The 11904-nt window shown below is 32.7% G+C and overlaps 2 protein-coding genes across 8 annotated transcripts in view; one reads left to right on the top strand and one right to left on the bottom strand.

Moving 5' to 3' along the window:
• Window positions 1-4729, top strand: part of LOC108904315 (lipid storage droplets surface-binding protein 1) — a 33493-nt gene extending 28764 nt beyond the window's left edge. For 6 of the 7 annotated variants that reach the window (XM_018706828.1, XM_018706825.1, XM_018706824.1 and 3 more), the window contains 2 exons: window positions 3620-3730; window positions 3961-4729. In XM_018706828.1, the coding sequence (XP_018562344.1) occupies window positions 3620-3730; window positions 3961-4098 (249 nt within the window). In that variant the 3' untranslated portion in view covers window positions 4099-4729. The remainder of the gene's footprint in view (window positions 1-3619; window positions 3731-3960) is intronic. The other variant, XM_018706827.1, reaches the window with a different exon arrangement.
• Window positions 4730-7698: 2969 nt separating this feature from the next.
• The window catches only part of LOC108904318 (cadherin-87A), a 26008-nt gene continuing 21802 nt past the window's right edge, over window positions 7699-11904 (bottom strand). Inside the window, exons 9-11 of the mRNA XM_018706831.1 lie at window positions 9851-9950; window positions 9613-9774; window positions 7699-8201 (exon numbers count right to left, since the gene is read on the bottom strand). Coding sequence (XP_018562347.1) covers window positions 8043-8201; window positions 9613-9774; window positions 9851-9950 — 421 coding nt within the window. The 3' untranslated portion in view covers window positions 7699-8042. The remainder of the gene's footprint in view (window positions 8202-9612; window positions 9775-9850; window positions 9951-11904) is intronic.

Here is an 11904-nt window from a genome sequence, read left to right as displayed (position 1 = left end):
AACATATCAACATAAAACAAAATCGTACGTGTGGGGTAAACCTTTAACTTTTCATTTTCGAGCGCGAGCTCCGCTCTTCGGCGCTTGTATACTATTAGAAATATGCAACAGTAAATTTAAACAATTGTTTACTTAAAGTTAAAGGTTTACCCCACACGTACATTTTTGTTTTATGTTGATATGTTGAATAATGTACGAGTATGGCTAACAGGCGCAAAATGTTAAGTAGCTTAGGATATAAACGATGAAAATATATATATTTTTAAATTGTATGTAATTTTGCTGACTAATGTACCGTGATGGAATATTTTATAAATATACATAAATATACGTCCAAAAATTAAAAAAAAATGGTGACGTATAAAACTAGGGTGACGTATAAAACCTTATCAAAACTACAAAAATGAAGATACTTGAATTTTGCAAATTGTTCTTGGTTTCTGCATATTTACACTACTATGTGTGTACCAAATTTCAAGTGTCAGCAAAGCTTCGAACAAATTTGGCAAAGTTTCGAAATTCAGATGCCAATGAATGTATAACACCTTATAGAACAAAAAGTTTTGCTCTCCTGATTTTTGGCTATAGTTTTCGAAAGTTTTATCACTTTTGGTTTATAATTTACATTTTTACAGCAACTTAAAAAAATTGGCGTTTTATACCGTTTTTTTAATCTCACGGCTTTGTTATTGCAAATTTCGTAATCGGACCACCGCCATTTTGTAGCTATTTTTATTACGAATAAAATCATGTCCTAAGCATTTTTTCGTACAAAGTCATCCCGCTGAGTTATTTAATGAAAACTAGTAAAAAAAATTTTTTCACGATTAAATTGTTAATAACTTTTTTCCTGATAAAATATTTTGTCAGCAAATTAGCCTGTTATTGCAATCATCATTTAAAGTAGACCTGTGCAGTTATTTCCGGGTTATCAAGGTTTGACACACGCCGAACCTCTACCAACTGGACTATAACTCTTTCCAACAATACCCCATATAGGAAATGGTCGATCATTACAATAAGGTCAATTAAGTAATGATTAATATCTATAAAATGACAAAAAATCAATGATATTAAAAGAAGCAGAGGTTCTTGGTCAATACGTTCTGATTCTTGCCGAACATTTTAAGACACGAAAAATGTTGATGTTGATAATATCCAATCCAACACAACCAAATGCAGTATATGTGGTATTGTTGGAAAGCATTTTACTAAGGATCTCTTAAAAGTTAGGGGATTCCCATTTGAGATTTTTTTGTTCAGAGCTGAGGCCTACAGGATAAGAAGTAAAACGCAGTTTGTTACATCCAACATTATAAAAACGGTTTTCAATCAATTTAACTTTCTTTTAGATAAACCAGAACACAGTGATCTCAGGAACAAGTGTTAAAATTTTAACCACATATCAAAAGCAACAGCTTTTGTCTAATGTTCTTCCTCAAAATCTTACATGATGGTCCAGTATTTTTTGCTCATTAAAATAACACTAACGGGCCTCCCATGGATTAAAAAAAATCTAAGTAACGTAAGCGAATGTTTTATGCAATGATTCACGACGAGCTATTAGCAGTTGTGATTTGTATATCAGTCGTATTTTATAGACATTGAATACTTTGATATGATGTAAGCTTACGCTGATGTCCATATGATCATTTCTAGGGCTCTTAGGATTTATATGGATAATTTTCCGAATACTCTTATACTAAATAGATGCAAATTTGCTCATATTCTTCAGGATCTTTTAAAGGTGAACTGACAACAACCCAATCGTACTGCGAACATTGAAGTTACGCTTCTGGAGAATGTTGTAAATAACCCTGGAACCAGCTGTTATAGACTAATTTTCTTGTATACAGGGTGTTAATGAACTTATGTCAAATATTTTTTAAAAATGTCCGTTATGTCAAAATACACGGATTTGTGTTGAATATGGTTTTAAAATCTGACCTCAATATTCTAAGGAACCAGTTTTTGGGAACTGCTGATTTTCATAGAAGGTGTTCGATGTACCCACCATTTGCTTGCACACAAGCTTCACCGCGACGTATCCAATTCGCTCGCACGCGTTGCAACATTGCCACGTCCTCTCGAATCGTATTACGGCAATACGATGTCGCAGTTGGTCGATGTCACGAACTTCTGTGGAATACACAACACTTTTCACATATCCTGTTTAAGAAAGTAGCGCACTCTCCGAAAAAAGTGAGCTGGGTCTCCGTCATGCATTAACCACATATTTTGCCGAACATTTAATGGCACGTCTTCCACTAATCCGACAAACGATTTTGCAAAAAATCTAGATATGAAGCACCGTCCAAGCGTCTAGGCAAATCAAAAGATCCTATTAAAGTGTCAATAGCGATACCGGCCGACATGTTCACAGAAAACTGTTGCTGAAAGGCCTCGCGACATTTCGTGTGGATTTTCGATAGTCCAGTGGTGAGTGTTGTGGACGTTACGTACGACTGAAACATGCTTCATACGTAACAAGTATTTGCGCTGTAAATTGAAGATTTCCTGCATGTTCCTGAAGCAACCATTCGCAACAACCTCGACGCATTGGAAAATCCTCAGGAGTAATCGCTTGGACATGTCGAATATGAAATGGGTACAACTGAGCTTCTCGTAGTGTCTGCCACACAACAGGATGCGAAATATTTACTTGCTGTGTGATATTTTGGGTGCTACGCTACTGATCTTCTTCGACGAGATCTAAAATCATCTCGACATTTAAGATTCTTAGTGGTGGCCCTGGGCCTCGACGCGGTTGTATTTCACCGGTGTCCAAATCTCTCTGCGCTACAGCAACAAATGTTCGGGGAGCGGGGGCACGTCGTTCAGGATATCTTGCACGGTACACTTGGCAAGCTCTGTGGGCATTTTCGTTTGCTTTGCCATAAATTATGAGCATATCATAATCGCGATAGCTAAATAAATGCGCCATTTTCAAAATAAAACTTGGAAATACGGCTATTAAATGTTCTCTCGAAAAACAGCACAGCAATCACTACAACAATGTATTACAAACTGACTTTCGAATACAGTCTAGCTTCATAAGAATCCTACAAACTCGTAAAAGTTACAGAATTTTTTGTAAGTAGTCACTGCGATAAAATACATGTATTTCAGCAGTTCCAAAACAGTTTTAAACACATTTTTAATTAGCTTTTGTCTCTATGACCTTAAACTTCCGATACAAGTTTGTGACATCAGTTAACTCAGTTTTTTTTCCTTTAAATTTTTGACATAAGTTTATTAACACCCTGTATTATTCAATCAAATATGCGTTTCGATTTATGCTCCAGTAGCGGGTAAAATAATTAAAAGGCTATATTATCTTAAAAACTAAAAAAAAAGAGACAAAAGTTGTTGCTTTTGATGAGTCAAATATGTGGTTAAAATTTTGGCGAATAATTCTGGGAAAAAATTTTGCAATAAAGTTTCTCCGTAACTACAAAATTTCTGTTTTTATAGTTATTTTAACAATTTTTCACGAAATACAGCTACTAATAGAACCAAAGCTTCGCACATTTAGTTACTAACAAATAACCACTATGTTGCTTTCCCTTTGAGGATTAGAATACTTAGGGCAGAGAGTTCATTTGATTTGCTTTCCCAGAAGGTGCATTTGGAAGGAGTTCAGAGGAGTCTCGGCACCACCCTCAAAAAACAAGCTCGTCAGTATATGATCCTGCTTAAGGATTTAAACGTCTACCTGGGAGAGTACCTGGTAAGTGTTCACATTATTTTTAGTAGAAGTACTTTGGTTCTGTTAGTGATTGATATGAACATATTGTTGCAAATTCCATTTATCCAAGCTTTTGTTTGTAGAACAATTAATAGATAATACCAAAAATATCCTGTGAGATTAAAACATTGATCCAGTTGTTACTTTTCTGTTGATAATAGTGACAAATGCACTTGTTTGTTGCACAATCCTTACAATAATTTTTCTCTCAGGAACAATTGGCTGACAATTTAGCAACCCAGGAAACGCCAAAGTCCGCATTATCAGTGCCACAAATCAACATCCAGCAGTCACGGGCAACGCTGAGGAACGCGAAGAAAAACTCGAATGGCGTCGAGAACAGCTCTTAATTATTATTTATAGATACTACCTAGGTGCACCAATTATATTTTTTAATGCTATACCTACTTCTTGTAACACCGTACACATATTTAACGACTGATATTTAATTCCTTCAATTATGGGTAAAATCTTAGATCCAGGAATAAAACTAATATAAAGTTATTTCGTAAATCATTCTCATATTGCTTTGGCTTTTAGTGGCTGCAACAAATCTGCGACATTTATTGCGACACTTGATGTCTAGTACTTATTATACATGTTGTAAAGTTTAATAAAAATTGTTAATATAAATACAATAAGAAACAGATATAAAAAATGATAAACAACACATTCCTTTTTGGTAAATTTATTACTAGTGTATGTCACTTTAAATGTTCATCAGTTGGGTATAAATTTATTTCTGTTAATAAATAATAATAGTAATTGATAAAAATAGATATCCTTCCCAAACGTTAATCTAGGATTTCTATTGTTATTGCTTGATCAGATGAGAGATAAACAAAACTGTTGGAAATTTGAATGACTGTGGTTTATCTAATTGTAAGATCCACAAACATGTCGCAACTTTATATTAGTTAATATTTTTTAATTGAAATATATTTTGTTTCTTACGAATTTTAATAAAACGCTATGTTTGGATAATGTTTTTTTTTCACCTTAAAAATAATATTTTATAATTCAGTAAAATCTATCACTAGCTAAAGATAATCTATGGGGTGTCCCAAAAGTAACTCGTAACTCTGGATTTGAATTGTGCGCCAGTTTCATTCCGAAGAGTTGGTAGCACTGTGCAGGACCACATGTTGTAGTAAACACGTTGCGGTTAGACAAAATGGAGCGCTATGAACCAGATGAACGAGTGAAGATTGTGAAAATTCATTACAAGTATGGAGAGTGTGTAGCTGAGACTGTGCGCAAATTACGTAGAATTTTCGGTAGAAGGAACGCCCCGAATGAAAATTCATTACAAATATGGAGAGTGTGTAGCGCAAATGCGCAAATTACGAGGAATTTTTGATAGAAGGAACGCCCCGAACTTTGAAAAAATTAGTTACCAAATTTGAACAATGAAAAAAAGGCTGGCTTTGTACTGGTTGGTTCCGAGATACAAGGTGTTTAGGTTTGTAAATAAGATAGATTTTATTAACAGCTGTAAGGCACAGGTTTTTCACATACAGTGGCGTACTTTCAGGAGTGAACATATTAATTTTCGTTCGCTATTTGTTCTTTCAAGCTATTTCAAATTTGACTCACTATTGTGACAAGAGTACTAAGTTTTCCAAAAATATATAGTTGACGCATATATTCCAGATAAAATTTTAGATATGTTCAGCATCAAAACATCGAATTATTTCCCAAATCAAAATAATTATTATTCAAGTAACCGTACTATCTATTAATTTTCATTAATTAAGGTATAATTAACAGCTTCTCTGTTTATGTAACCTGAAATAGATCCTGTATATACAGGGTGTTTCTTAATAAGGTGCGAATATTTAAGGTTATTCTTGGGTCCATTTTATGAAAAAAAACTTCATATGAACATACGTCCTAAAAGTCTTAACTTTTGAACTACAGGGTGCTAAAGTTTTATGAAAAATCATTTTTTAATGATAACTTTGGTATTATTTTTGTACACCAAACCGTTTTGTCAATAACAGAAAAAACCAGTTTTGTTTGAGCCCTTTTAAGGGCATATTACTTCCTAAGGGTGTGTTTTAGGGCACATGTTAATAGGAACTTTTTGGCTTATTTTAATGAGTTATAAATGCAGCAGAAGTTTGGAACCCTATTTTAGAAACACCCTGTATATGTACTTCTCATTCTCTGAAAGCTCTGAAAGCTCTCCAAAAGCTAAAGACTTGTGCGGGAGAGGGGGCGTCATATTATTATTTACTTTTTCAGTACTTGGGTTATTTTCTCGAACATATTAAAAATGGAAGAGACGGAGGAGGGCAGCAGATGGTTAGTTATTTCCGTCATTATATAAAGAGACTCAAGACGGCACTTCGTTGCAGGTCAATCCCCAAAGTGTTTCAGAGTAAATGCTCTTTTATACCTTTTTGTATAAAAAATTTTTTAAGGTAAAATGCAAATATGTTTCGTGACTTGAAACTTGAAACTATTTAATAGGTTTTCCTACAACGAGTGTTTTAATATTCTGTATACATCTCCAGAGATCCTCGAGTCAAATCAAGACTAAATATTTAAACTTATTTCCATCCAAAGCTGCATACACTATTTGAAAATATTACCGTAAAACATAATTTAATGAAACAAAATTTAAAAAAATTATTGCAGTATTTTACACTTACCGATTCCTGTAATTTATGATCAAATTTGAATCTTCCTAACTATTCGTATTTAGTACAAAATAGATGAATTTGACGAAAAACTATACGGTTCATAATTTGTAAATGCGGAAAATCTTTTTCTTTTTGAATTGATTGTCTTATTGAAAACAATGTCTATTTTCAATCGTTTTCATGAAAGATTACATTCGATTACAAACATCTGAACTTCATCAAACTCTAATAGTTTGTAATTATCAAATAAATACATTTTTTGATGACAAATCAGATTTGTATTAAAGTAACAATGTCTTGGATGAGTAATAAAATAATTATTGTAAAAAACACTTATGAATACAACAAATTTACAAATGAGAGAAATTTCAAAAACTGTGTGATAAAATAAAAATTGAAGCTGTAGGTGCTAGGGCTTCCCTGGCCCGTGCTGATATTTAAAATACGTTGGTTCTGCTTGTTATTCTCGGGTTACGCTCTGTAAGAGCGGCCCTTGTATCAGAACACATAGGTTCCACAGAACCTAGCCCGAGAACAGAAGAAAAATTATTAGCCAGAGCTAGGAAGTGCAAGGTAGTTTTGCAACTGGCAGCGACCAGGTACATAGAGTATGGCAAAGCAGAAAAATCATGGTGTTAAAAAAATGAAACCATAGGGTCCCTTCCACTTAAGGGTGGGGTATTTTCATCATTTTTATAAAATCGATTATTTCGGTTACTATGTCAAAACTGGCATCCATTGACAAGTCCTAGCATACCAAATTTCATTTAAATTTTGAAGTTATTTGAAAGAAACTGAACATTTTTGACGACTTTTATATACTTTGGCGGCTAAACGAAACAACTTTTGTTAGAAATCAATTTGGTTTTCTCGTCTTATTTTCACCTCAAGATTTGTGGTAGTTACATGTACACAGAATATTATGATATCCTGTATACAATACCCAAATGCATTGTTTAAATTTTTTAGATGCATTATTATGTATTTTGTGGTTGCGTCTACAATAAATAGGTGTTTTTCTTGCAATTCCATGGGTACATTGGTAATTTCTGATTATAAATTAGGCAGTAAAGATTAAATAAATATGCCATAACAGTGTTTTGAGGGAATTACTCGAATATGCGAGGAAACAATTATTTATTTTGGTTTTGACTGCAAAGCTCTTCATTTACAGTGATAAAATGATATTTGTTTAATACGGGCGGACTCAATCTGTGAACATGTTTGCATGTGATTGTGATTGGGAATAAAACGCAATTATTTACATAAAGATATTTATATCATATGTACAAATGTATACAATGTCAATCATTTCATTTATCTAAAATTGAGTTAATAAATAACAAGATAAAATTACCGTTAACGTAATAAGGTATGATATGGCCATTTCATACTAGATAATTATTCGAAAGTACAAAAATACACAAAAACTGACAATAAATTAAAAAAACACTAAAATAATTTTCACTAAAAATATCATTACAATAGAAAAATTTTATCACTCCTCCTATAAAATATCCGCCACTGGACTCAGAGCATCCAAAAACATAAGAAACTTATCGAGTGTAACGTGAAATAAACAGCACTTTTTCCAGTCAATATTGTCACTTTAAAAACAGTCTAAAATGAAACTATCGAAAATTACCCTAAATCAGTTCGGCAACGTATTCTGGTTGACCTTCATGATTGATGGTTAACTCTGAGCCTTTAAAATGTGCACCATAAGGATCGTAGTCATTCGAACTACTAAGTCGGTCTGGGACTTGGAAAGTTGACCCTTGGAAACCCATAGCTGCCTCGTAATACTGCAAAAGAAATAGATAAAACAATAATTATTATTAGGAGACGGAAGGCGGTACACATGATTCATCTTTGACGTCAGAAACCATGGGCGGGGAAAGAGGATTTTAAAATGTACAGACAGATACAAATAAGTTTGCGTATGGGATGGCTCCGCCTACAAATGAGCAGTCGCTATTCCAAATCGCGCTTAAGTCTTATTCTTTTTAGCTAAATGCGTTCTTTTTCAATCATGCACAGCTCTGCATCAGTTAGAAACGCAAACTCATTTGTATCTGTTTGTTTTACTATATTCAGCTTAACGGAAAGGAAAAGATAAGTTATTATAATAGAACAAAATTTTTTAAATTAGATTTGTAGTTATTTTATACAGGGTGTTTCTGAAATAAGTGCGTTCCTTGAAAAGGGTGAAAGATATGAAGTGCCCTTTTTCACCCTTTAGCACCCTTTTCAAGGAATGTATTTATTTCAGAAACACTCCGTATATCCAGTCTAATTTCCGTGTATAACTGTAGCAATTAATAAAATAATTAATGAAATGATGTTATATTTAAATAAAATCTAAATCACAGAAAAATATGATGCAATACAAAAACTGGAAATGTACAAAATAATGATGTCAGGCTGTCACAACTGGCCTGCAGCGAATAGAAATAAAATACTCAAGATTGTTAAAATATCACACTGTGTGCCAGCCGGTGAAAACTAGTATTCCTAACCATGCTGTTTAGTCTACTCAATTAACTGAAAAATGTACATTTGCCAAAAATCAGTGTAAAAAATATCGACACTTATATTGCAAACCATTCAAATCTTGTGAAGTTAAATAAGGATGGCATTTCGTTTTTGAATTACCTCCACCATTTGTCCTAACATACTTTCGATGGACAAGATGTGTTATGATAAAATGTAATCCCGATTATCAAAAAATAAGTGAAATTAATTTTCTTTGTTGAAAGAGGTAAGCACCTGTAAAAGATGCTACGTTCTAGAAAGCATTGGAAATATATGGTAATTTATTATAATACTTGGCAATAATCGATGTAATTTAAAAGTTGGAAATTTTAAACCTGCTAAAACTAAATAAATTACAGTGACATATCACTGGAATTTTCTTTTTGGTTACACTTTTTTATTCATGTACTTTTCATAATTTTACAGGTACTATTAGTCTGTATTTGTATGCATTATTTTATGTACTTAATGAAATTCTTGTCACTGGTAATATGTCAGCATAATCTGATTGGTTGTTAGGTCATTAAATGTGAGATTTGTTACGTGTCATTATTTATAGAAAGCGGCAAACATTTAAAGTGTCTTTAACGCATCGTTATTGTTCGCTACCCAGATATTGATTCTGCAGTGGTGTACGGATTATAAATAATAAAAATAAATACAGGTAAATTATTTACTTACATTTGGAGCCTCTCGTAAGGAGCTGTTGTTACTACCAGGTGTGCGATGGGCTACACCTGATAATGTGGCATAGTCTGCCAAATCATCTGAGAGGGACATTGCAGCCATGTGTGAGGACCCTCTTCTGTTAGGATGTTGGATGGTTGCGTATGTATTATCCTCCTAAAAAAAGGAGAATTGCAATATTGCGCAAATATATGTACACGTAAATACTCATCCCGCAAGTGGTAAAGCTTACCGGAATATAATCATCACTGTCCCTCCTGTTTAGTACATTTTGTTCTGGTTCGTTAAAAACTTGCATTGTCAATTCCTGCTCCTCATAAATTTTAAGTTTTCTGCAATTAAAAACAAAACTCTCAAATCAAATCAAATATACAAAAAATACGTATTTCTTAAACAACCACAGGTGCTTCAAATTTCAGAAACGAGTAAATTATTTAAAAGTAAATATAATGCAGGTCTTATTCTTTTAACAAAACACATAACTTAAAAAAGTTAGACCATTTTTCAAATAACATTGCTCTGAAAACTCAAAAAATAACGAAAATGTAAACGATCTATCCCAGAATTATTTACAAGACGTTTTCTATGCGTGCGCGTAATTATTTATTTCTTTCAATGTGTTGATTTCAAGAGAAAATCACGTTAATTATAATCTGATGACTTTAGAGGCAATGATATTGTTCTACTGCGGCATATTCACCTACTAAGGTAATTATTATTTGGACTCTTTGCGTTGAAAATGATTCATCCATTTGTTAGAATAAATTTTATGAGTTTTGCTGTAAAAGTTATTTACAAAATCATATTATTTAGAATGGCTTTTAGGCATTAATGCTAGAATTTGCTGTACATGTACATATGTCTACAGTGATTTTTCTGTATCATATATTTTCAGACCTATAAACAACATAAACAAACCTAGTAGAAAGGAAAATGGTTGGCATACAATTGCGATGCTGTGGCACCATTTTGGTAACACTCATGTCGTGCACAAGTTGCTGGTGTAAGACAAAAGAAAACAGAAAAGGAAACACAATACTACAATACAATGTAACAAATTCCCTAATTTTTTGCCGGGCAGTTATTAATACAAGTACTATACATTATAAGATTTTTCGGGGAATATATTCAAATTATTTTAAATGACTCTTCAGATACTGCTGAGTTTAAAAATTCCATTCTTACTATCGAAAAAAATCTGTAAAATTTCAATTACACATCTGGAAAATTTTTGAAGAATGTTTTTGAAGAAAGTACTAGTAGTAATTTGACAGTTACAAAAAGTAAACATTATTTCGAATATCGTTATTTTTTGCTGATCTACCTGTTCCTAAAATTTGAGGAAAAACTTTTATTACATACAGGGTGATTCAGAACTTATCCAAAAAAAAATTCTGGATGTACAGGGGAATTGTATTTGTAAGCAAATACAATTTTGTAAAGAAAAATCAAAAAGATCAGTTCCAAATATTGATTTAAAAATACACTTCTGCACGGCACTGGAAACTGGTCCACTGTAAAACCTGANTTATAAATCACATAAAATTAGCTACATATTAGTCCATTAAAAAGTTAATTTACTTTGATCAGAAAGTTTTTATTCGACTTTTAAACTGCATAGTCTAATATGGGGAACCCTGTACTTATTCGTCAAACATTTCGTATTAAAAGTTCACATTGACGCAGAGGTTGGCTCCATCCAATTGAGGAGTAGCGTTACTGCCTTCATCTGTTTGTTACTATTTGGGTTACTAAATTTTGAGCTGCTGCTCCTCTAAATTATATTAAATAGTAGCTCTTAAGCGTAGTACCATTATTGTATAATACTCCAGTCGCCAGAGGCCGAAAAGTTACTGTTGGTGACATTTTCTTGATAACTCGGAAATAACTACACGGGAATATTTTAAATGATGAGTACAATAACAGGCTAATTTGCTGACAAAGTATTTTATCAGGAAAAAAAAATATTAACAATTTAATCGTGAAAAAAATTTTTTTTTAGTAGTTTTCTTTAAATAACTCAGCGGGATGACTTTGTACGAAAAAATGCTTAGGACATGATTTTGTTCGTAATAAAAATAGCTACAAAATGGCGGTGGCTCGATTACGAAATTTGCAATAACAAAGCCGTGAGATTGAAAAAACGGTATAAAACGTCAATTTTTTTAAAGTTGCTGTAAAAATGTCAATTATAAACAAAAAGTGATAAAACTTTCGAAAACTATAGTTCAATATATATACATATTGAACTATAGTTTTCGAAAGTTTTATCACTTTTTGTTTATA

The sequence above is a fragment of the Anoplophora glabripennis genome, unplaced genomic scaffold, assembly GCF_000390285.2.
Source record: "Anoplophora glabripennis isolate ALB-LARVAE unplaced genomic scaffold, Agla_2.0 scaffold101, whole genome shotgun sequence".
NCBI classification, from domain to species: Eukaryota; Metazoa; Arthropoda; class Insecta; order Coleoptera; family Cerambycidae; genus Anoplophora; species Anoplophora glabripennis.
Note: the sequence above shows the minus strand (reverse complement) of the source record. Positions and strands in the feature narration are given on the sequence as shown.